This window comes from Quercus lobata, chromosome 9 (assembly GCF_001633185.2).
Source record: "Quercus lobata isolate SW786 chromosome 9, ValleyOak3.0 Primary Assembly, whole genome shotgun sequence".
Taxonomy (NCBI): domain Eukaryota; kingdom Viridiplantae; phylum Streptophyta; class Magnoliopsida; order Fagales; family Fagaceae; genus Quercus; species Quercus lobata.
In genome coordinates, this window is record NC_044912.1 from 26575512 (window position 1) to 26601998 (window position 26487).

A 26487-nucleotide genomic window follows, 5' to 3' on the forward strand; every position below is an offset into this window, starting at 1 on the left:
TAATTGTTTATAAGGCAATTTTTGACATATCTTATTTTTATTGTGCCATCTCATACATATTGCAGGAATTGCATGTTAAGCAATTGCATATAGTCTACTCTCCTAAATAATGTTGCCACATCATTAAAAATATGGCAACTCATTTTTCCATTAGACACAATCAAAAAAACTAAAGGAAGTTAGTGGAGTGACCAATTGTGCTTAGTTTTGAGATTTTAGGGACCACTAGTGCTCAAGTTGAAATTTCAAGGACTAAAAGTGCTCCGTAGGTAAATTTCAGGGACCAATAATATAGTTTCGCCTAAAAAGAATAAAAAGTTAATATTTAAATAAAGTGGTAACAAAATAGAATATGTGATGTAAGGTTTATTGTAAAATGGTATCTTAAAATAGAAAAAGTAGTTTTTTAATGTGTCAAAATAGCATTATTATTTTTTTTTTTTTTACAATACTTGATGCTAGTGCTCAAATCTCATGTTATTAAATTCACTTTTTCATCAGTTGTGCTAAAAAATGGTATTTTCATGCAATAAAAGTTACTCTATCTATTTTAATAAATCATTTTCCAATGCATCTTACACCAGATCTTCCATTTAAAAATCCCAATTCCCAACCCATTAAAATATTCTCAATAAAACTTCTACAGAATAAAACAAAACAAAAAAAAAAAAAAAACAAAACAAAAACAAAAAAATTATAAAGTCAGCACCACCACACATAGGCGGGCTCCACCACCAATACTACTAAAAAAAACCCCAAAATGAAACCAAAACCACCACCAAAAAAGAAGAAGAAGAAGAGATGAATATGATCTCAACCAATCAAAATCAACCCAATACCACCAACAAGAACGTCGACCCACCAAAAATCTAACAAACCATTAAACCCATGGGCACAACCTTAGGTGACCCACAAACCAAAACCAACACTACCACCCCATTCTTGCTACCCACAACCACCAACACCACAACTCACCTCCAAAACCAACCAAAACCTATTAGATCGAACCACCGCCTAAGACCCACATATTACCACCGATGACCTACAAGATCAGCCATGCATCGCCACCGAAAAGCCACCACCAGAGAGGGACGAGAGAGAGAATGTAAAAAGAAGACAAAGGTGAGAGTTAGTGGAGAGAAGAGAAAGAGTGAATAAAAAATAAATAAAAATTTTAGCATTTTAGCCCGTACCATCTCATTTTTAGAACGACATTGTAGCCCCATGCCAAAATTTTGACATTTGAAGTATTTGATGTGGCTGAGTTTTGGGTGTTTGGTATGCTAAAAGCTAAAAATTTAGCATTTAGCACACCTGATGCTAATTCTCTTAGTACTCTCATGTGTAAGTGTTGTAATCCAATTATAAGTTGACGCCCCAATATGTTGTTGAGTGTGGATTTAAGCATGTCTGTACGCAGGACTAGACTGATAATAAGTTAAGTATTTGTGATTTTCATTTTTTTTTTTTTAATTGTGATTTCAGTTATCTTAATTGGTAAAGTCTTGTTGTCAAATAAAATATTTAGGGATCAAACTCCCTCCACACAACCTAATGACATTCATTTTGAAATACATGCCATTGGTTAATAAGTTAAGTATTAGTAATTATCTGGCAAACCCATGTTATAAAATCGAAGAAAAAAAATGCTTTTTTAGAACTAGGAATAAGGTATAATATCTGTTAGGGTACTTTTTTTTTTTTACACCTAATTTTATTTGAGTATCACCTATTTATACCGCTAATAAGTTATTGGGTTTTCCCAAATATTTTTTGCTCTATTATTATGTTAATCACAAATGTTTCATATCTCATTATCTAAATTGGGTCATGATATAAAATATCACAAAAAATCCCAAAAACTCATATTTTATCCAATTTTATTATCATATTCTATTTAAAACCCAAGAATACTTATGCTTGGCAATATTTGAGAAGCTCATGATTCAAGTCCATGGCAAAACAATTTTATCAATGGAATTCAAATCTATGATCAAAGCCCATAATTTAAACCCATGGCAATTTATTTATCCAAAATCCAATTTTCATTCCAACATCAAAACCCAATTTTCATTGGCAACATCAAAGCCCAATTCTCATTGGCAATATCAAAAGTCCAACTTACGTTGACACTATTTAAAACTCAATTTTCATTGGCAACATCAAAGCCCAATTCTCATTGGCAATATCAAAAGCCCAACTTACGTTGACACTATTAAAAGCCCAAGCTAACTACTTGGCACTATTCTATTAAAAGCCCAAGGTTATTAATATTTGGCAAAATACTATATCATAATTATTTCACTTAAAAATCCAATAATGAACAATACTTTAAATTCTTAAACATATTATTATAATATTACAAGCTCATGGAATTTATGAATTATCTATTCTTAAAACCTATGGCAATCATTTTGTAAAAGCCCATAGAAAGTTATGATTATTAGACTCATGACGTTTATTTATTTCATGTTATAAACCCATGAAATACATGGGCATCATTTGCATCGCGACATCCATAATATACGCCTTTGACACTCATGGTAAACATTCAAACCCACAAGATCATCATTTAAGTTATGATACGATTGTTAGAAACCATGAACACTATTGCAACATGGAATTCATCAAACTAAATATTATTTACAAAAGTATTTTGAAACTTGTCCTATTGTTTCAAATATTACAACTAATTGCCTAAAGGCCCATTGCAAGTATTTATGAAAAAACCAAAAATATTTACTAATAAAAGTCCATGAGGAATGAAGGCCCATGGCAATATGTGCACACAATCCAGCCCATGTGAGCAAGCCCAAGCAAAAAACACCAGCAAGAGGCAAAGGAGAGTGGGCAAACAACCCTTGTTCATTCTTAACCAAAAAGAGCAACTAGGTACTCATATAAGGAAACCAAGCCTTTGAGAATGGACTAAGGGCTGTCCCATCAATTTTCTACCACCCTTTGCCTGGTGTGAATAGTGCCCAAGGGCTGTCATATCAGCTGAAGTCAAAAGGATGAAGGGACTCCATCATCTTCCTCAAGACTGCACCTCCAGCGAAAGGGGAGCTGAAACCAAACTTCAACAAATTGATGCTATAAATGTTAAAAACATTCAAGACGTGATTCATGTGCCAAGCCATTGAATCCTAAAGGGGAAAAATTGGGAACATGTGGTTTTGAGAGCATAATAGGATCTCCAGCGGAACCCCATGAAGTGGACTTAGAATTTGACACCTGGCTTGGGGTGTTGAATCTTACTTCTTGGGGGACCAAATCTCAGTTTGCAGTATTAGGATTCGTTCTTGAAACACGCCATAATCATATTGATTCAGCTCAGCCCTAGAAATCATGGCATTAAATGCAAAGCACTCTGAAATCCCATCAGTACCCAAAGAAGCAAAGCAGCCCCTAAAGTGAATCTCTTACTTCTGACCAAAAATTCTCAAGAAGCTTAACCTTGATTCATCACCTCTGAGTAGTCATACATTTTTTGGATTCTTGTCAATTAATGCTTCCCTCAAGCTCCATTATAAAAACATACACACCTTAGCTCACAACAGGGGGAAGTCTCTCTAAAAATTTCTGTCATTGACTACACTTTGCAGAAATTCAATCCTTATTTGCTTTCTTTAAGCTTCCCCAAGCTCTCTTGAGCTCACTCACAACCTTTCTCAGCCTATAGTCACCATAATACCAACATTCACCACCTTGCTTACACCTTCCTACTCCATAAACGCCCCATAACTGACCAAGATAACCACTCCCTCTGAAATCCTTGGTTTGTTTACTACTTTGCTCGTGGTTTAGCTTTCCTCAAGCTCACCACTCATCATCTTTAGCCCACACTCATCTAATCTCAAATACTCTTTTCCCCTTTTACACAATCACAGCCCATAAATGTCTCTCAACTAGTCATAAACAAACCACTACTCACAAAAAACCTTAACCTCAGAGTTAACCTCATCCCACTCACTCAAAACAGCTCATATTGTCTCATTCATGCCTTATGAATACACACTTACCAAAATCTTAGTCTAATATTTGCTGCATTGAGCTGGGGATCTTTCTCTCCCTTCATTCCATCCTATTTTTTCTCTTTTATCTGTAACTATGGAGCCTTTAATCATTGTTTATTATTATTATGATGAAGGATATAATGTATTTGTAACAATTGAATTTTTCCCTCATATTGATATAATGATGGCTGAAAGTACTATAAATTCCCCTGACCAAGACACACAAGGACTCCCAGGAGTGAACACTTTCCTAAATTTGTTTAATCATTGATTGCTGGACTCTAAGTATAATTTCACCCCTACCGTTGGAGATAATACCGTACTGCTGGAGATAATACCGTACTGCTAGAGAACTGATTTGAACTATGACGCCATAAAAAGACTAATAATATAACAAACTAACAATACTAACTTGTTTATTATGCTTTATTGTTGTCTTCTCGTTAGGGTGCAGCCTTTATCTCTTGCTTGGGCAGACTTACACCACACCGATAGCCTTTGGGCTTTATTTCAAGGGCTCATCGTCGAGTTTCGGCTTAGTTACCCCATATTCTATTTGGGAACATCAAAATTTTCCCCTCAACAATATCAAATCATAATTTATAGGGTACTTAATTTTTACAAATTGCAAAAATTATATATACACATTTTCACATTGAGTTTCTTCCAACAATAATACTTTAATTAGATTTTACCAATGGCTTAAATACGTTTTAATAAATACATTTTTTAAATGCAATTCTTAAAAATCATTTTTTTTTTCTAAAGGTTTATTTTCAAAAAACTAATTAATACAAACAAATAGATCATTACATGTATTTCTGCCTTTTTTAAAAAAATAGAATCAAATTCATGTAACCTTTTAATATATCTGTTAAAATTCTTCACATCTATCTCTCTCACATAAAGCTTCCAATGAATCCGTTTATTGCATTGGCATAGAATCTATATATCAAACATTCATGTCAAATTTTTATCATACCTCCTGTTAGAGACATATTTTATGTAATTGACTAATCTTTTGACAAAATGCACTTTATTTCTAATTGAGTAAATCTAGGATGAGTTTAAGACTTCAAGAAACATGTTGTTCAAGTCAAGTGTTAAAGCCATGAAGATCTGACCAAGAAATAAGTGAAGAAGAGCTGTTCATTAAAACTCGACAGCAATCTCGATAGAAAGACTTCTATCGAGATTTAAAGTCTAAACTCGACAGAAGCTCAACACAAGCTATTTTTTTCGAGACTTGCGAAATCAGAACTTCCAAATCTGATTTTCGGCCCAAGCTGAAATATTTGTATAGAGTTTCTTTTCTCATAACCCTAGAAATATATAAGGCTTATTTTAAAAAGTCATCGTGCATGCAGAAAGTGCCTTAGTTCATTATTCTCTCTGAAGAAACTACTGCATCTTTACGCCAAGGGTTTTGTGACCAAGGAGCTTCCTAATCTTCATCGTTGATAAACTGAAGAACTTTGCAACTAACAACCTCTTCAAGTTGCTGGAGTTAGTCACGTACTGAGATCCGTGCACATTGGTTAGTCACGAACTGGGATTCGTGCATCAAGGGAAAGATTGCCGCTATAATACAAGTTCAATTATAGGTTGGTATTTCGGGATAGACCAAAGGGTTTGGTAAGATTTTTTATACTTGTAACCACTTGTAATTGATAATAATGGATTCTTGGGAGTGGTGACCTTAAAATCATCTGATGGGGTTTTGCCTAAGTGGTTTTCTCCATTCGTAAACAAATCCCTATGTCAAATTTATTTTCCGCTATATTTAAATAATTTAGTGATTTGTTTGTGCTGCCACGCTATTACATGAAATTTGATCTAATTAATTAATTTAGGTATTTAATTAATTAATTGTAAGGGGTCAATACACTTTTGCCCTATCACCTCCGACTAGTTTTATAAAATTCTCTATATATAAAAGCATTGTACATGAATCTCATTTACGAGTAGAATCATGGACCTTCCCATTTGTTGTAATAATTAAATTATAAAAATAATTACTCTATAGTTTATACCATTATTACTATATAAACCAACCTTTAAACCAAGGTAATCAATACCAAACTGCTATCGATTGTACTACCAACATAACTGTATTGTCTATTAAATCGGTACCAGTATTCATTTTTATTTTTTTATTTTGAGAAAAATAGGTAAGAGAACTCCTCTAAATTGTATTGAATTAAATATTATATAGAATGTGCCAAAGATTTTTTGGGTTATTCTGACTATATTAATGTTTTAGACCTTACAATAAAGAATAACTCTAAAATATTTTATAAAACATATTATTTAAGTTAATATGTTAGGTTTTTCCTTTTAAAAAAAGTTAATATATTAGGTTAGTGTACTTAAACTAATATTTGGGCTTAAAAAATGTGAATTTTAAATTATATATTTATAAAAATATAAAATACACACATATATATTGCTGTAACTCTGAAACAATGCACCAGTATTGGCCAAAACCAAAATATTTCGTTTATGTATTCATATCAAAACAGTTTCCATTACAAAATTGATTCACTTGCTTTAAAGCTAGAGCTCTGTGATTTTAGCATCTTACATAAATGGACGGTTTGTACCAAGCAATTACATTTTTCCAATATTAGAATATTGAACCAATCTCATTTGATGACATGAGGATGTTCCAAATGGGATTCCATTATATCTGGTTTCTATCTGACCCTATAAATAAGCAAATAATCAATAATCTTCTCAAAAGTACCAAAAAGGAATTACAAACATCATGGGTCCACTCGGAAGAGTTGTATTATTGCTGACAACCCTTATGTTGCTAATGTCTCTCTGTGAATGTCAACCTCCAACAACAGTTCATATCACTAATTGTTTGAGTAACAAACAATGGCTTAACCTTCATTGTAAATCGAAGAATGATGATCTTGGGTCAAAAGAACTCAGCCCTACCAACTCATACCATTTCTCTTTCCATCCTGGCGTTTTGGGATCAAACACGATTCTACAATAGCATGTATTGGCAAGGAGATCAGAAATTACATTGGTTTGATATTTACAAAGCCCAAAGAGACATAGCTTGCACAGATTGTTTTTGGAGTATCAAAGACAATGGCCCTTGCAAGTTGCTAAAATAACTCAACCTAATTGCTCTGCGGGTGATAAGTACGTCGAATGCAATAACTGGAATCCGTCAGAATGAGCAGCATCTGCAAATTTGCATGATGCCTTTTCTGGTGCGAAATAAAGAAATAAGCTCATCATATTATGCACTCCTTAATTTCTTTTTCTTTTTTCTTAAGAATCATGTAGTCCTTAATTTAAATAAAGAATGAACTCATATTATATGTACTAGCTCCTTGCTTATCACACATGACACAATATGTACATACACAGACTAAAATCATTTTTTGAATCACGATTTCAATTAGTAAATGGTAAAATCATATTTTGAAAACGCAATATCATAGTCTGTATATATGGCTATGTAATTAATTAATTGTGTGCAACAATTACCACAGCATACTCTTGACATGATAGTCATTTTACAAGTATAAGTACTTATGAAGTGTGGGGGGTAAGTAACCTTATCCTTTTTTAACCTTTCTACCACGTACAGTACGTGTCTAATTGTAATCTTACAAGTGTTGCTGTTTGTACGCCTTTCTACCATGTACAATATTGTCTAATTGTAATCATACATATGTTTGTGTTTGTAATCATAGATGCATCGTACAGTGTCGGTGGTCCACATCCTATTTGAATGCCTTTTTGCCATTATAGCTTGGCAACACACAAGCTTCCCCATCAACCTTTCATCCATTCCACCAAAAACAACATCTGAGTGGGTCAAGTCTATCCTTAACCCAATAAATCTTGGCAAGTAACCTTATCCTTTTTTAACCTTTCTACCACGTACATTGTCTAATTGTAATCATACATATGTTTGTGTTTGTAATCATGCATGCATCGTACAGTGTCGGTGGTCCACATCCTATTTGAATGCCTTTTTGCCATTATAGTCTGGCAACACACAAGCATCCCCATCAACCTTTCATCCATTCCACCAAAAACAGCATCTGAGTGGGTCAAGTCTATCCTTAACCCAATAAATCTTCTTGGTCTTTGCCCATTTTTTGGCCCATCCTTTCCCCTTCTAGCTGCAATAGCTTGTGATCGCCTTTGGTGGAGTCGGAATAAACTGATTTTCGAAGATATTTCCTCTCCTCCTAATCAGCTTGCTGATGAAATTAACTGAGCCTACAATCTCATTCCACTGCCTGGTTGTCTAAGTCTCCTACGTCCTTTGCTCAATGGTCCCCCCTCCACATGGTTGGATCAAGCTCAATTTTGATGTTGTCATTACCCCACATGCCTCCTTCATCTCTGTTGTTGGTCGTGATCCTAATGTTCAAATTATTTCGGTTTATACTACCAAAGATCCCCCTCAATCCCTTGCTTGGGGTGAAGCCAAAGCTATCCTCTTGGCCATTTCCACTGCCTTAAACTTGGGCTGTAAGTTTGTGATTTGTAAAGGCGATGCAAAGATTGTCATTGATTCTATTACTTGCTCATCGGCTGATCCCCCTTGGGAAATTTTGTCCATCATCGCTGATCTTCACAGCTTAATCATTTGCTTCTTTGTTGTAAATTTTTCCTTTTGTTATTGTTCTTGTAATAAACTCACTCATATGCTAGCTCGTTGGGCTTCTTTTTCTTCAACTTGGGGACCCCAACCCATCTTTTCCATCCCTCAATGGGTCTTTTATAAGGAAGTTGATGGGCTGATTCCCCCCATTTTGCCTTAATAATAACTTCTTATCCAAAAAAAAATCATACATGTGTTTGTGTTTGTACATGGGTTAGGAGTTTGCATGTTATGAAAAAAAACGTAACAAAAATCCAATACAAAAGAATATGCTATGCTCTTAGCATTAAGCACCAATTCAATATTTTCAAAATGTGACAAACACACGGTTATATATAGGTATATACAATGGAGGTAACATAGGAGAGTAAAGATGCTTAGAAAAGCATAGGAAGTGAAGAAAATAAAAGTATGAATATAAATAAATAAACAAGAGAAAACCAAGAATGTACACAAGTGCCGATCGGCACCTGTCTTTTTGACTGGCTGCCATTGGCACCTATCTCTAGAGCATATTTAGAGAGCACCCATGTCTTTGCAACTGGGTGCCGATCAGCAGCTATGTCTAGAGCATATTTAGAGTGCACACACAGGTGTCAACTGCCACTTGTGGTTCTACGAGTAAGTGCCGATAAGCACTCGTGTCCTAAAAATTTCAATTATGCTCAAAATTTGTGTAGTTTCCTTGTCTTTAATGGCTATTTTGGTTCTAACTTGGACAGTGTACCACCGTGACTCTCCTAAGATACCTTTTGAAGGGTCATAACCCATGATGTTAAATTATGATCCTATACTTAGATTTTATTCTAACACACTATTTTTAAAAATTTACAAGAATTTCCTAAGTTTGCTTCTTGTAGGATTCTTGACTTAATTGTATCGTAGGAACAAATTTGCAAAAACCATTTAGCAATACTTGAGTGTGGGCAAATATTGTTTAAGGAAAACGATCAATTTATGTTTCTAAGCCCTTTATTATCCTGTTCTTTCTTGTTCTTTTCATTGTTCTCTTCATAATTTACCTTACCTATAATTATCTTGTGTGCAAGATATGTGAACTACACATACTCAGTGGAATAGTAAAATACTGTAAGAGTTCTGGACACCCACATTAGTACAAAAAATATTATTATTAACAACCGTTCCGATAATTGTTGTTATTTTTTTATTGATATGATAAATTTTAACTTATGATATCTGCTCTATGATAAATGCTCATTATCATCATGCCAAGATATCAATAGATTTTTTGTGTAAGCGGAATTCAAAATCTAAATCCCTTATTTGACGATAAAATAGTTTAATAGCTAAGTTAACTAAAAACCTACATCCCATTATTTAATTTGCTAGACACCCTTATATATTAAATGAGTAACACTAGTGCCACATAAAATGATACAACTTATGCCACAATTCGCCTAAAATGATACAACTTATGCCACAATTCGCCCACGTGACGAGTTGTGCGACTTGTGAGTGGTAAATGTGAGATGGTGGGTCTATGTAGGGACACATCTCTACCACTCACTACTCACCACGCGAGTAAATTGTGGCATAAGTTATGTCATTTTATGTAACACCATTATTGAAATACAAATGAATTCTTGATTTTTTTTAATTAAAAAAAAAAAAAAAAAAAGCAGCAGTTCAGAGCCCAATACAGCCCACTTATAAAATTTGACCTGAAATCCACCAATTTACGGTCCGTTTGGATTGATTGAAATCCACCAGCTGTTCTCTCTCTCTCCGCGCCAAGCCAAAACGAAATATCTGTTAGCAATAGATATATCTCCCCCAAACTTGAACCAAACCAACTGAGCTGACTGAGGCTATGGTTTCCTCACCAACGCTGGCCTTTACCTCATCAACCTTAATACTACACTCACCAGACCCATCTACTAAGGTATGCAAATGCAAAACCTTCTTTATTTCTTGTTCTTCAAATTCTGCTACTTCTACTTCTACTACTACTACTGATACTACAAGCACTGGTTCTGACCCAGTGACTATTAATAATGACAATAGGAGTAATGGTAACACTAACACTCAGAAATTTAGCTATAGCAGAGCCTCTCCATCAGTGAGATGGCCCCACTTGAAACTCACTGAAACTTACCAATCTTCTCAGACCCAATTCACATTTCCATCTCCTCCTCTGACCCATGTTGTCGAGGATGCTGGTTTGTCTGTAAAAACCTCGGATTCTGGGACAAAAGAGAAAACCCAGAATGGGAATGATGGTGTAGAATCAGAATCTTTGAATATGAATGATGAAACCCAACAAGTGTTGGGGAGGCCTAGCAAGACTAAGTTTAAGAAAATGACTAAATTGGCCCTTAGGAGAGCTAAAGATTGGAGGGAGAGAGTGCAATTCTTGACTGATAGGATTTTAGGATTGAAATCTGAGGAGTTTGTGGCTGATGTGTTGGATGACCGGAAGGTTCAGATGACTCCCACTGATTTTTGCTTTGTGGTGAAATGGGTGGGGCGGTCGAACTGGCAACGTGCATTGGAGGTGTACGAGTGGTTGAATTTGCGACATTGGTTCTCCCCGAATGCACGGATGCTTGCCACCATCTTGTCAATTCTTGGAAAGGCTAACCAAGAAGCCTTGGCTGTGGAGATTTTTGCCAGGACAGAGTCTGCGGTGGGTGATACTGTCCAAGTGTACAATGCCATGATGGGTGTGTATGCAAGGAATGGGAGGTTCAATAAGGTTCAAGAACTGCTTGATTTAATGCGCGAAAGAGGGTGCGAGCCAGACCTTGTGAGTTTCAATACTTTGATTAATGCCCGTTTGAAGTCGGGTGCTATGGTGCCTAACTTGGCTATTGATCTTTTGAATGAGGTAAGGAGGTCAGGACTTAGGCCGGATATAATAACTTACAATACTCTTATTAGTGCTTGTTCACGTGAATCAAATTTGGAGGAGGCTGTGAAGGTTTACGATGATATGGAGGAACATAATTGCCAGCCTGATTTATGGACTTATAATGCTATGATTTCAGTGTATGGGAGATGCGGACTGTCTAGCAAAGCTATGCAGCTATTTAACGATTTGGAGTCAAAAGGGTTTTTGGCTGATGCGGTGACGTATAATTCTTTGTTATATGCTTTTGCAAGAGAAGGGAATGTGGAGAAGGTGAAGGAGGTTTGGGAAGAAATGATAAAAATCGGGTTTGGTAAAGATGAGATGACATACAATACTGTAATCCACATGTATGGGAAGCAGGGCCGACATGATTTAGCATTGCAGCTTTACAAGGACATGAAATTGTCAGTTCGAAATCCTGATGCGATTACATACACTGTTTTGATTGATTCACTTGGGAAAGCAAGTAAGATAATGGAGGCTGCAAATGTGATGTCAGAGATGTTGGATGCAGGAGTTAAACCCACTTTGCGGACTTATAGTGCTTTAATTTGTGGGTATGCAAAAGTTGGGATGCGGGCAGAGGCTGAAGAGACGTTTGATTGCATGCTTAGGTCTGGGATTAGGGCTGATCATCTAGCGTACTCAGTTATGTTGGATATCCTACTGCGGTTCAATGATACAAAGAAGGCAATGGTGGTGTATCGGGAAATGGTGTGTGATGGCTTCACGCCTGATCATGCCCTTTATGAGTTCATGCTCCGAGTATTTGTGAGGGAAAACAATTTGGAAGGTATTGAAAAAGTGATGAGAGATATGGAAGAAATATGTGGTATGAATCCACAAGTTATTTCTTCCATTCTTGTTAAGGGGGGATGCTATGACCATGCTGCTAAAATGTTGAGATTAGCCATCAGCAATGGCTATGAACTGGAACGTGAAAATTTGGTATCTATCTTGAGTTCATATAGTTCGTCCGGAAGGCACTTAGAAGCACGTGAATTGCTTGAATTCTTGAGAGAACATGCTCCTGGCTCAAAGCAACTGTTAACTGAAGCATTGGTTGTCATACTTAGCAAGGCTCACCAATTGGATGCTGCCTTGAAGGAATACACTAATACTAGGGGATTTGGTTCATTTAGTGGAAGTTCTATCTTGTATGAAACCCTGATTAAAGGCTGTGAAGAAAATGAACTCTATGGTGAAGCTTCTCAACTTTTCTCTGACATGAGATTCTTTGGTGTTGAACCATCTGAAAATCTTTACCAAATTATGGTACTCATATATTGTAAAATGGGCTTCCCTGAGACTGCCCACCATTTAATTGATCAGGCTGAAATGAAAGGTATTTTGTTTGAAAATGTCTCAATGTACGTTGATGTTATTGATGCCTATGGGAAATTGAAGCTATGGCAGAAATCAGAAAGCTTGGTGGGAAATCTTAGGCAAAAATGTACAACAGTGGATAGGAAGGTTTGGAATGCTTTAATTCAAGCTTATGCCGCAAGTGGTTGCTATGAGCGAGCCCGGGCTATTTTTAATACAATGATGAGAGATGGCCCTTCCCCAACTGTAGATTCCATAAATGGTCTATTGAGAGCTTTAGTTGTTGATGGGAGATTGAAAGAGCTTTATGTGGTAATCCAGGAGTTGCAAGATATTGGTTTTAAGATAAGCAAAAGTTCTATTCTTTTGATGCTTGAAGCATTCACTCAAGCTGGAGATATTTTTGAGGTGATGAAAATATATCATGGAATGAAGGCTGCTGGTTATTTTCCCACCATGCATCTTTACAGGATTATGATTGGTTTATTGTGCAAGGTAAAGCGAGTGAGGGATGTTGAGGCCATGGTATCTGAAATGGAAGAGGCAGGATTTAAACCTGATCTTTCAATATGGAATTCTATTCTTAAGTTATATGCAGGAATTGAGGATTTCAAAAAGACTGCTCAAGTGTACCAGCGAATCCAAGAAGCTGGACTTAATCCAGATGAGGATACTTACAATACTTTGATTATAATGTACTGTAGGGATCATAGACCAGAAGAAGGTTTGTCACTGATGCAAAAAATGAGAACGCTGAGCCTGGAACCTAAGTTAGACACATACAAAAGCCTGATTGCAGCATTTTGTAAGCAGCAGCTGTTGGAACAAGCTGAGGAACTTTTTGAAGAGTTAAGGTCAAATGGATCTAAATTGGATCGTTCCTTTTATCATATAATGATGAAAATGTTTAGAAATACTGGAAACCATTCCAAAGCAGAAAAGCTATTGGGCATGATGAAAGAGGCAGGAATAGAACCCACCATTGCCACAATGCATCTGCTTATGGTTTCTTATGGCAGCTCTGGACAGCCTCAGGAAGCTGAAAAAGTGCTTAACAATTTGAAAGTAACCGGCTTAAATCTTGATACGCTACCATACAGTTCAGTCATTGATGCTTATCTCAAGAATGGTGATTATAATGCTGGAATACAAAAGCTCATGGAGATGAAGGGAGGTGGTTTGGAGCCAGACCATAGAGTATGGACATGCTTCATTAGGGCTGCAAGCTTGTGCAAGCAGACAAATGAGATGCTTATCCTCTTAAATGCACTCCGGGATGCTGGGTTTGATCTTCCCATCAGGTATCTATTAGTTTTTCAAATTTTAGAATGAAGATAAGGTGTCGCCAATGGACTTTTTAGTTTCTTCTAAACTTCTCCTGTGAATTTGTTTCTAAGAGAATCTTGTGTTGTAGGCTTCTGACAGAAAGATCTGAGTCACTTGTTTCAGAGGTAGACCAGTGTCTAGAGAAACTAGAACCCATGGAAGACAATGCAGCCTTTAATTTTGTCAATGCTTTGGGGAACCTATTGTGGGCGTTTGAACTCCGGGCTACAGCTTCATGGGTTTTCCAATTGGCGATCAAGAGGAGCATCTATCACCATGACGTGTTCAGGTAGGTGCTAGGAAATGCAGTTTTGAACTATCAATTCGTGTTATTTGTTTATCTAGGTTAGAACTCTGTTTTGCCAAGAAAAGCTTGAATAGGATATGTATGTGTTATGTATTAGTTTCCATTAGTTTGCTTATAACTCACAGTCCATTAAATGCAGAGTAGCTGAAAAGGACTGGAAGGCTGATTTTAGAAAGTTGTCTGCTGGTTCAGCTCTTGTTGGTCTTACTTTATGGCTTGACCATATGCAGGCAAGTTCTTGTCCTTTTCATTTCTATTAATAGCACTCTTAAGTCTGCCATTGTCAGAAGTTTAGAATAAATCTCTATGGCTGTTACTAAGGATGCTGTTAGTCATTATTACTATTAGCATATCACTGAAATCAACTCATCTCAACTAAAGTCTTAATCCCAATGAAATTGGGAAGTAACAGTTCAGCCACATATATTCTTTTCTGCCAGTCCATCACATGTCTGCTACCTGTAGCATGTTATTGAAATATTTTTCTTTTTAAAAAAAATTATATATATAGAGGTGTCACATCAGTCAATTTCAAAACGTTAGTTTTTCATTTGTTAAAATAGAATGCTATTTGTTTTTTTTTTTTTTGTAGTCATTCACATAGTTTAAAATCTGAGAACTCCAAATTGAACATATTGGCCACTTGAACTAGATGGCCCATTAGTTCATGTACTGTACATAAACCTAAATGTGTTTGAAGCAGTGAGCATGACTTTATTCCAAATGAACATCTCATGATTCACTGAAGTCATTGTTCATGCTATGGAAAGATGCTGAATTGTCAAAGAATTCATAAAATGCTTGGTCACTATGGAAGCTGTCAAGTTCATAATTATTTTGCCAAGGTAGTTATGATTTAACTAGGGTTCCTGGGGATTGGCTTATTTGCACAACTGAGAACCTGCCAGGATTAGGCTTGTTTTTTACATTTCTGCTCTTCTGTCATTACTTTTGTCTATGTTTTTGGTTGTGTTTGTGTGTTTATTGAACCTTCCACCATCTCTGCAGTACTCATTCTTACTATTGCTTCTGAAGGTTGTAGTGCACACCACAATGATACACCTTAAATGGATTTTGTATTTTATCATCTATGAGTGTTGCTCCAAAGTAAAAAGCTATGAGCTCATCTCTAAATTTTCTTTCTTCAAAGCCTTGCAACTCATCAGTTGAAAGTACTCTCTCTCTCTCTCTCTCTCAAAACATCATAACATTTGTGTTAAAGGTTGACCATTTTCAATACTCTTGTCAAATATGTTAGTCAAGGTGGTAAATTGGATTATGAGTGGAAAGGTCCGTGGATGTATCCTGTGTCTTGGTTCCTACGTAAATTACTGGGAAGCCAATATTTTGACTCAACCAGCCATTTTTGCAGTAAAGAAATCTTTTTGGGACTATTCCCATATTTCCTGCCCCTTTTGTTGTTGTTCATGTGTACAGGCACTTAATCAGTCAGCAAAAGTTCAATAAAGATTGTGGTCTTGGGGTTTGTAGATTCTAAGATTTGGTATGAGGTTTATAACTTCTCAAAAAAGAAAAAGAAAAGGTCTGATGTAGGGTTTATAAAGTGAATGTGGGCATACTAGGAAACCAGTTATGGGTTGATGTAAATAAGTTGCTGAAATTCCAGAAGAAATAATTAAAAAAAAAAAAAATGTATAATACTCTAGACAGCTATTCAATTTGTGTTCATATTGCCCATGTACTGTTTTTTTTTTAGGGAAAAAGAGGTTTGGTTATAATTATCATGCAAGTATGCAGAGTCAAAGACAAGACTGGTTGGTCACTGTTGGTGTTTGAATAGTAATAAATTTAGTCTATTACTAAATTGTTACTAACAAGTAACTGCAATTGTTGTTATTATTTGATTTTTTGGTGAATAGGGATTTTTTTTGGGTGTTATATTGATCTGTTTTCTAAGTATGAATAATAAAACTCACATGTTTAGTAGCTTAGGTATGCATTTGATTTCCTTCATTGAATGCTCTTGATCTAATTAAGCTACCTTTCAAGTTAGCTATTAAAGCTTGAGACAGGATGGAAAAGTAGATCAAGTCTACCACAAGTCAGACATCATCTTGATTGTGATGATTGCCTCCTATGAGATTTAGTTAAATCTATGAAATTTGGAAAAGAAATGGATTCTCTATTAAAAGCATCTATAATAGATGAGTTGAAAGTATATAATCAAACTGAATGTTATCCTTTGATGATACTCTTTTTCAAATTTTATATTTCCCAGTTAATATTGACATGGTGAGATGTGAACCTTTTTCGGGACTTACTAGGCAACTAAATAGGAGCAAACTCTTGTTCTTTCACCAACTTGGGATGAATATCAATGTGGAAGCTTATTGGAATCAAAATAGAAAAACTAAGAATGAGCCAGTAATTGCACATCTACCCTTTCCCCTCGTGTCCCCCTTCCCAAAAAAATAAAGATTTTTCTATGAAAAGAACCATACCAGAGATACTTCATTCTTGCATTTCTTTGAATTTAAAACAAAATTAAAATAAAAAACCATAGTTCTACTAAAGTAGCATCTTCATTAAGCACCCAAAATAAAGAGGAGAAAAAGAATAAAGTTAGGACCCTGGCCTTATACAAGCAATTACATGACAGGCGTTTTTTAGATCACCAAAAGCATAAAGCATTGTCTCTGCATATCTGGGAAGTAAGATTTCAACTAATGTTGGTATGTATGTAAAAGATCTTGCCTTATTCTAATCTCTCTGCATCTAGGTACCTGCATGCATTCAAGCATACCTGCATAATTGCACATTCATTCATAGACATGAACATGAGCACACAAACACAAACATGATGTAAATCTGAACTCATATGCGTGCTTGGTGATTTTCATTCTTTTAAAAAGCTGAGAAGGATGCAAATGTAACATGTAATTCACAGAGAGAGGATGAACTTTAATCCTAATTACTGGGGTCTGCCATAGGAACTGCCAGTATCACTGAACTTTCACGAGGACTTTGACAATCATTTTTGTGCCTAACATCTGGTTTTCTATACTTGGCAGGATGCATCATTGCAGGGTTGTCCAGAGTCTCCAAAATCAGTTGTTCTGATTACAGGGACGGCAGAGTATAACATGGTTTCCCTAAATAGCACATTGATGGCTTGCCTTTGGGAGATGGGGTCCCCTTTTCTGCCTTGTAAAACACGAAGCGGGCTCCTCGTAGCTAAGGCACACTCCCTTAGGATGTGGTTAAAGGACTCCCCATTTTGTTTGGACCTTGAGTTGAAAGATGCCGCATCTCTCCCTGAATCAAACTCCATGCAGCTCATTGAAGGATGCTTCATTAGACGTGGCCTTGTTCCTGCATTCAAGGACATAACTGAGAGACTTGGACTAGTGAGGCCCAAGAAGTTTGCCAGATTAGCTTTGCTATCTGATGACAGAAGAGATAAAGCTATTCGAGCTGACATAGAAGGGGGGAAAGCGAAGCTGGAAAAAATGAAGAGCAAGTTTGCACTTAGTAGAAAGGGGAAGACCAAGAAGCTTAGAAATGGGAAATATTTTCGTAGAGCTATGCTGCCAAACATTGAAAGATGATTTATACTAGGTTTAATCTAAAATACACTGTCATAATGTCTATAGTTTATGGTCTGGGGAAGTCCCAAAAAATCAATTAATCTGTGTTCAACCTTTTTTGTTGTCTTGCTTGCCAATGGTGGAGAAATTATGAGATCAGTTAGAAAATTTTTTAAAACAAAAATTAATTACTGACTCAGCAATTTTAAACAAGTGGAAGTTTTTTAGTGGAATGGTGGACAAGTGACGTAATTCACCAGAAAACTCTATAATTTCTCCCAATGGTGGGCTATGTTAATTGTGCTTCTTAGCGTGCGTTTGCGTGCAAATTATTTTGCGTTTGCCTTTTTGACTAGGTCTCACGACACTATTCACAACCTAGCAAAAAACGCAAAAACGTGCATAATCATGCATTTCTGGGTCTCACGGCACTATTTACATCTTTAAAAATTATTTTACTATAGTATTTTCAGCAATAAGTTTTCAGTTTTAGGCAAAATAAACGGTATCCAAACAGACCCTTAGAAATGAAAATCAGTAACGGCGTTTTCCAAATATTATTATTGTATACATATTTATTCTTTACACAGTAATAATGATCCCTTCTATTGTTAACTGTGGTTCTTATACAGGACCTTACATGCTTGGAATTCAAATCGAACAATGAGATTAGAGAAAAAGATAAGCTAAAACTTGTGATAAGATAACGCCTATCCCTTTCTCAAAAAAAAAGATAACACCTATCCTAAGTAACAAGTGCTTTTTCTTACAGTACCCAAAACAAAGGACAATTATTCAAAGAGTCCTAATAACATATAATAACTTCTAATGGATCACATCCCACTCGTTACTGTCTTCATCTCATGCAGTTGCTAGGGCCATAACACAATGTAATTAGAAAGAAAGTAATATATAATTTTTGCTATCAATTGCAATGGTAACATTTGAAGTTTTTACATTCTCCCCATGGTGCCTGCTCTCTTTTTTGGCATTGCTTGCAACAATGCTCTGACCACGTTTTCCTTCTCTGATTATAACATTTCTCAAATAAACTGGATGCTATTATACAAAAGGAAAGTTGAAACAAGGGGAAAAAATTTTAAATGTAAAAATCAATAGAGGTTGAAAATTACAAGACTATATACCAACATAAATTTCTAGATGCAGAGGTTATAGCACAATAGTAGAAGAGCAAAACTTAGCCGCAATTCTTCAAGTGTTGTACCTTAGGTTCTCTAATAAAATTCAACCATATGGTTATATTGGCCAATAAACCATATAATTGAATTTCGTTGTCCTTCGGAAAAGGTAACACGGTCTATACAATATTGATCAATGCAACCATGTGGTTGAATTTAATTGTGAAAATTAAAGTCAGTCATATGATCCTAGAAGTTATAATTATAGGGTCCCTTAGGTTATTTGTTAATAAACAATTTTAGAAAAGTTTTAATACTACTTTTATGGGGAATATAAAAAGCCATCAAAACAATTAATTGCTTCCCCCCCCCCCCCTTTTCCCATAAAAGATTTCTACAAATTTTTTTTTTTTTTAACTAATGTTCTTAGAACATCCGTTAACATTTCCCATAACTATATATATAAAAAGAAATTGTACCTCAGTAACTTAGTTTAACCCAAGGGACATAATGACATTCTTATGTTGTGTATGTATATATAAACTAAAACTGTTGGCCCTATTATTTCCAAAACATTAATTTAGCTCTCATAATAGTACTTCATAAATAAAAACAGTATGGTTTAGAAGCTGCTTAAAGATGATGGTTTTATTATTTGCAGAAAGAAGGTGAGTTGATGATATTTTGCCTATGTCTTTTGCACCCTAATGAATTTTTGGGAAAATTTCACGTTACTACTCTAACCTATACTCCATATTACACTTTGCACCATAAACTTTTCGAATGCACATTTTGCACTCCTAAACTATGACACCTGTTACACTTTGCACCCCGACGTTAAGTTTGCTGTTAACTTGGATGGAAAAGTATGACAGCATGTGAAAATATCCAATTGTTCTCTTCTCAATCCCTTAAAAACAAAGAAGAAATTACACTTTACCAACCTAAAATATATTATTGATTACACTTTGCACCCTAAACTTTGGATTTCCATTCAAGTTAATGACAAACTTAACGTCAGGATGCAAAGTGTAACAAGAGTCATAGTTTAGGATGCAAAATGTGCATTCAAAAATTTTAGGTGCAAAGTGTAATCTAGGGTATAGTTTAGGATAGTAAAATGTAATTTTTCTTAAATTTTGAGTAAAACTTATTTAAGAGATAATTATTTTTATTTCTTAATTTTTCTTTAGTATATTAAATTAATTGCTAAATCCATGTAATTTTTATAATTGAATCTCTTATTTCAATGATAAATAGACAAGATTTTGAGACAGTCACCAATTTGATCCAATTTGGATTTGAAATTAATGAGAGATGATCATTTGAAATTAGTGAAACTATGTTGCACCTAAGACCCAAAGACACGTAATATTTATTTTCAAACATTTTATAAGCTATTTCATTTATTAATTAAATTTCTTTTTTGATATTTCTTAATTTTTCTTCATATATTAAATTAAGAGGCAAATCCATGTAATTTTTATAGTTGAATCTCTAATTTGAGATTCTCTATCAAGATATTAATTAAGAATCTCCATTCTTTCTAGTTGTGAATCTCACATATGCATAATTAAGGACTTGGTTTAGGTCCAGTGCATCTAGTGCACTGGATCCGGTCAGATAATGACACATGTTCAAAAGTAGACACATGTTATCATCTCAACGAGTCTAGCCTGACCCCATAATTAAAAGAAAAGTAATACTACTATAACTACAAACTATTAATGTATAACATTACTTTTTCACTTACCAATAATTACTCACTATATCCATAGTTTGTAAAAAAGTTTTTCAAAATAAAGATTAAAAAAAAAAATCCTATGAATTTTGCATGAGGTACAATTAAGGTTTTAATTGTAGTTATTGTACTTAAAAGGCGAGACCAGCGGCCCACCCCCTGAATTCGGCTTCTTCAGATCCGATATTAAACTGGAGGTGATAAACTATACAGAAAATCATATTTTGGCTAAGGTGGTGGAGGAGGATGGGTTTGAGTGGCATTTAACTTGTTTTTACAGTTGGCCCGAAGCTAGCCAAAAATGCAAGTCTTGGGCTTTGTTATCACATCTTGCCACATTTGTTCAAGGGCCCTGGCTTTGCATGGGCGACTTCAATGCAATCCTATTTGCATCAGAGAAAAAGAGCAAGCACCCACCTTCGTACAAGCAGATGGAGGAGTTCGGATCAACACTAGAGACGTGTAAGTTGATGGATATAGGTTTTCGTGGTTATCAGTTCACTTGGAATAACAAACGGCCAGGAGAGTCCAACACAAAAGAAAGACTGGATCGGGCAGTGGCAAACACGGGTTGGAGGGATAGATTCCCAGCTAGTACAGTAACTCATCTACACACTCATGCGTCTGACCATCTTCCTCTTGTATTGCAAACCCGGACAGATCAGAGATTTAGGTCTCAAGGAGCAGGTGGGTTCAGGTTTGAGGAGGCTTGGTTACTTTGGGATGACTGTGAAAGACGAGTTGAGGAAGCATGGGGAGCAAGTGGTGGTTCAGGTTCGGCCTTATCTAATGTTCATGAAAAGATAGAATATTGTGGAGCTGACCTGCAGGCGTGGGGTGCAATGAAGACACACCCGGATGTGGAGGAAATAAAAAGGCTACAAAAGTGGATTGAGTATCTGAATATGATGGAGACCACTGAAGAGAGTAGGGCCGAATTTTTGGGGGTTAGCAAGCAGTTAGATGAACTCCTTCTTAAGCAAGAAATTTATTGGCACCAACGATCTCGCATTCCATGGCTTAAATATGGGGATAAAAACACCAAGTTTTTTCATTCCAAGGCATCCCAAAGACGCCGGAAGAATTTTATAAAGGAAATTAGAGACCAGCAGCAAAATTGGGTGGAAGAAGTTGAGGACATAGCAGGAGTGGCAATCTCATACTTTGAGAATATTTTTAGAACAGGTGGATGTGACCGGATGGAGGAGTGTCTTAATACAGTGCCTCACAAAGTTACCCCAGAGATGCAGGAGTATTTGTCCAGAGAGTACAGTGCAGATGAAATCAAAGCGGCGTTGTTCCAGATGGGACCAACAAAGGCACCTGGACCAGATGGTATGAATGCTCTCTTTTACCAAAAAATTTGGCATATAGTTGGTGATGATGTGATTGTTGCTGTGTTAGACTTTTTAAATTTTGGTGTTATGTTGCCTGAGATAAATTACACTCACATTGTGCTTATTCCCAAGATTAATGCGCCTGAGAAAATATCAGATTATAGGCCTATTAGCCTTTGTAATGTGATGTACAAACTTATTTCAAAAGTCTTGGCTAATAGATTGAAGACTATTCTACCTCATCTAATATCTTCCTCACAAAGTGCCTTTGTTCCTGGACGCTTGATTACTGATAATGTGTTGGTGGCCTATGAATCATTGCACTCTATGCATAACAAGAGATCTGGTAAAAAAGGTTCTCTAGCTTTAAAACTAGACGTTAGCAAAGCTTATGATCGGGTTGAGTGGAATTTTCTGAAGGGAATTATGTATAAATTGGGCCTCCCCAATATATGGGTTGACAGGGTTATGAGCTGTGTGACTTCCTCTTCTTTTTCTATTCGGATTAATGGAAAGGCTTATGGGAACTTTCGCCCCTCAAGAGGTCTTCGTCAAGGAGACCCTCTTTCTCCTTATATGTTTCTTTTATGTGCAGAAGGGTTCTCATCTTTGCTGGCCAAAGCACAGGAGGAAAGAAGGCTGCATGGAGTGTCCATATGCAGGGGTGCACCTACTATATCCCATTTGCTATTTGCAGATGACTCTCTCTTATTTTGTAGGGCTAATCAAGAAGAGGTGCGGGTGGTTACAGAGGTCTTACAGACATATGCTGATGCTTCAGGACAATGTATCAATTTCGAAAAATCATCTATTTATTTTAGCAGCAACACAGCAAGGGAGCAGAGGGATAACATTAAGATGGCTTTGGGAGTGAGGGAGGTGGATAGGTTTGACACTTATTTGGGTCTACCTACTTTGGTTGGGAGATCTAAGTATCAGACCTTTTCTTTTCTAAAGGACCGAGTTTGGAAGAAGATTCAGGGTCGGAAAGGACAACTATTATCTAAAGCAGGGAAGGAAGTTCTTATAAAAGCAGTGGCACAATCCATTCCTACATATACTATGGGGGTCTTCCAGTTACCGGTGAAGCTATGTGATGATCTTAACGCCTTGTGTGCAAGGTTTTGGTGGGGACAGATGGGTGATGAGAAAAAAATCCATTGGAAGAGTTGGAGGGTTTTATGCCAACCAAAGAAGGAAGGAGGGATGGGATTTCGCGACATAAGACTGTTCAACCTAGCTATGTTAGCCAAACAAGGGTGGCGTCTATTACAGGAAAATGATTCACTGTTATATGGCTGCTTTAAGGCGAAGTATTTCCCACGCTGCAGCTTTTTGGAGGCTAAGGATGTGCCAAATAGTTCTTATGTTTGGAAAAGCCTTATTGCAGCCCAACCGATCTTGAAGAAGGGTTGTTGTTGGCGGGTGGGGGATGGATCGTCTATATGGGCGCTGCAGGACAAGTGGATTCCGAACTACCCCACGAATAGGATATTACATATACCTGGTGAGGTGGACAGGGAGATGCGGGTTTGTGATCTAATGGACTGGACTTGCCATGGATGGGACAGGGAGAAAATTGGCAGCATGTTCCATAGGGAGGAAGCAGAAGCTATCTACAGCATTCCCTTGAGCAAACGACACCTTTCGGATACCATAGTATGGATGCCTAATAAGGATGGGGAGTACTCGGTTCGGTCTGGCTACCACATTGCCAGGATGGTGCAAAAGGAAAAGCCTGGTTTTGAAGAATGCTCGACGTCGAATACCAATAGCCTCATTTGGGCAAAGTTGTGGAAGCTGCGTATACCAAACAAAGTTAAAATTTTTGGGTGGAGAGCAAGTCATGAAATACTACCAACAGGAGTAAATCTGGCCAAGCGCCAAATTCTAAGGGATGACATCTGTCAACTTTTCAAGCAAGACTCAGAGTTGGTGTTACATACATTATGGGATTGTGAGGTGGCTAGAGATGTTTGGGCTGGAAGTCAGACGAGGTTACAGAAGAGCGGACGTGGGCAAGTGAATTTTATTAAGCTAATGGAGGAGATGATACTAAAGTTGATGAATGAAGAGATGGAACTTTTCCTAGTGCTAAGCTGGGTTATATGGAACCAGCGGAACACCATTGTTCACGGAGGAACCTTACAGGACCCAAACAGATTGGTACAACGAGCTATGGACCTGTTGGAGGAGTATAGAGAGTCTCAAGTCCAGCTTGCTATACCGAATCGGACTATGACTGTGCAGACTTGGAAGCCACCGTCTGGGTCTCAATACAAAATAAACTTCGATGCGGCGGTGTTTGCTGATATCAAGGTTTCCGGTTTTGGTGTGGTCATCCGGAATGACAAGGGAGAAGTCATGGTGGCTTTATCTGCTAGAGGGCCACCGATGACGGACAGTGAGGAGGCTGAGGTGTTGGCAGGGCGTAAGGCATTGGAGTTTGCATTGGATGCAGGCTTTTCGGAAGTGGTTCTGGAAGGAGATAATGTTGGTGTGATGCGGTCCATTCAGTTGACAGGTGCGAATAACTCACGCCTGGGTCATATATATGGAGATATCCAATGTCTGGCAGCAGGTTTTAGAGTTTGGTCGGTTAGTAATGTAAAACGAACGGCTAATTCTGTTGCCCATTCGTTGGCCAAATTTGCTAGACAAGTAGTTGATGAACAGGTTTGGTTGGAAGAGTCCCCACCACCTGTTCAAGATGCGTTGTACTTTGATTCCTGCTTTGTTAATGTTTGAATGAAATCTGAGTTCACTTTCAAAAAAAAAAAGGCGAGACCAGCGGCAAGTGACTGCGACAATAGGTAAACGAGGGAGATCTGTTTGGCCTGAGAAGTTGGTGTGCTTAGTGAAATGAGAATTGGTTGGCATAGTGAGTTTTGGAAGAAGCTTTGAAGTGGACTGAGATGGTTGATCACGGTAGTGGCATTGCCTTCTTGTTGAAGTTTTATGATGGAGATGTCAGCAAATTTGGTGAGCAATTGAAGACCACATTAATGTGATTCTGATACCACTATGAAATTAAAGGAGAAAATATTGTAGAGTTTCTAAAGAGAGAACACAAAGAATTATGTGGCTTGGCCCGATAACCTATGTCAATGGGATAAGCCCTTAACAGATACACCTTCTCTATATGCTTAATTTACGCTTACAATGAACCTTGTATAGGATATATAGAGAGCAGAAACTATGTTTAGCCCTAGATGGGCTTTATACTAAATTGAGTCTCTGGGCCATTACATAATAATACACTAATATCTTTAACAATTTCAACCACATTTATTTTAGCAAATCAAAAAGTAATATTAATGAAAGAAATAAAAGGCATACATATTTGATAATGAAACAGAAAGCCAATTTCATTATTTTTTTTACTGATACATGAATGACGAGTATAGATCTATATGTGAAGGCCACTAATTAGACGCATAGTTTGAAAAATATTGTCTAAATATGATAGAGGTGCATGATAAAAGATAAATCTAATACATTTCTAAATTCTAATAGGTCGTGGTTTGAGTAGCATGGATTGAAAATGATAAAGATATGTGACTAGGAAGAAATTTGATAGAGTAGGCTACCAATTAGCATGATCCATAATACTCAGCCAAGATGATCAAGGATGCATAGACCACAAGAAAGACGAAGACTTAGTGCAAAAGAAAGATGCATGTGCCCATTGGATGTAATTGAAATCACTGAGATCATCTTATCATAAAATATCGTATCTAAAAATGATTCATATGAAGTTTTCAGAATGCTATCCAAGACAAAGAAATAAAAACATTCACTCATAAAACAAACTCCAAATGGGAAACCATGTTTTATTTTTTGAGTGTGATTTTTTTTTTTTCCTTTAAATTTAAGGTTTTAATTATATTTAAAAGAAAATTTAATAACTTTAGTATTTTTAAAAATAATAATTTTTTTTTAATAATTCACTACACTTTTTTAGGCGCATGGATTGATGGTGATTAAAAACATCTGAACTCAACTTCATAGAATAAAATGATAAGAATGAAATTTGCATTTTAGCATAATATTCCTTTTTCTCTCTCTCTCTCTCTCTTCGAAAAAAATACTACTCATAATGTCAGGCCCATGAACCGTTGGGTTCGAACCCAACCCATTACCATCCAATTATGGATGTCTAACAAAACCCAAAAAAGGCCCAAGTAGCGGCCCAGCTCAGCCGAAACCCTATTTAGGGTTTTCGCAACCATT

The 26487-nt window shown here is 36.4% G+C and overlaps 1 protein-coding gene across 2 annotated transcripts; it reads left to right on the forward strand.

Annotated features, from left to right (window-relative positions):
* Positions 1-10383: 10383 nt before the first annotated feature.
* On the forward strand, positions 10384-18159 carry LOC115959554 (pentatricopeptide repeat-containing protein At3g18110, chloroplastic). 2 transcript variants are annotated; one of them, XM_031077993.1, is made up of 4 exons: positions 10387-14157; positions 14271-14471; positions 14629-14719; positions 17522-18159. In XM_031077993.1, exons 1-4 carry the CDS (start codon positions 10490-10492, stop codon positions 18056-18058), a joined length of 4497 nt encoding a protein of 1498 aa, XP_030933853.1. In that variant the 5' UTR covers positions 10387-10489; the 3' UTR covers positions 18059-18159. The 2 variants fall into 2 exon arrangements, with proteins under 2 accessions (XP_030933854.1, XP_030933853.1); XM_031077994.1 differs by lacking the exon at positions 17522-18159 and having other exon boundaries at positions 10384-14157; positions 14634-14720.
* The last annotated feature ends 8328 nt before the right edge of the window (positions 18160-26487 follow it).

What these genes read in the sequence shown, in the direction of transcription:
- LOC115959554 (XM_031077993.1), top strand. Translation starts at nt 10,490, where the DNA reads ATGGTTTCCTCACCAACGCTGGCCTTTACCTCATCAACCTTAATACTA. An exon ending in GGGTTTGATCTTCCCATCAG is followed by an intron (nt 14,158 to 14,270) that starts GTATCTATTAGT and finishes CTTGTGTTGTAG; the next exon opens with GCTTCTGACAGAAAGATCTG. An exon ending in TATCACCATGACGTGTTCAG is followed by an intron (nt 14,472 to 14,628) that starts GTAGGTGCTAGG and finishes CATTAAATGCAG; the next exon opens with AGTAGCTGAAAAGGACTGGA.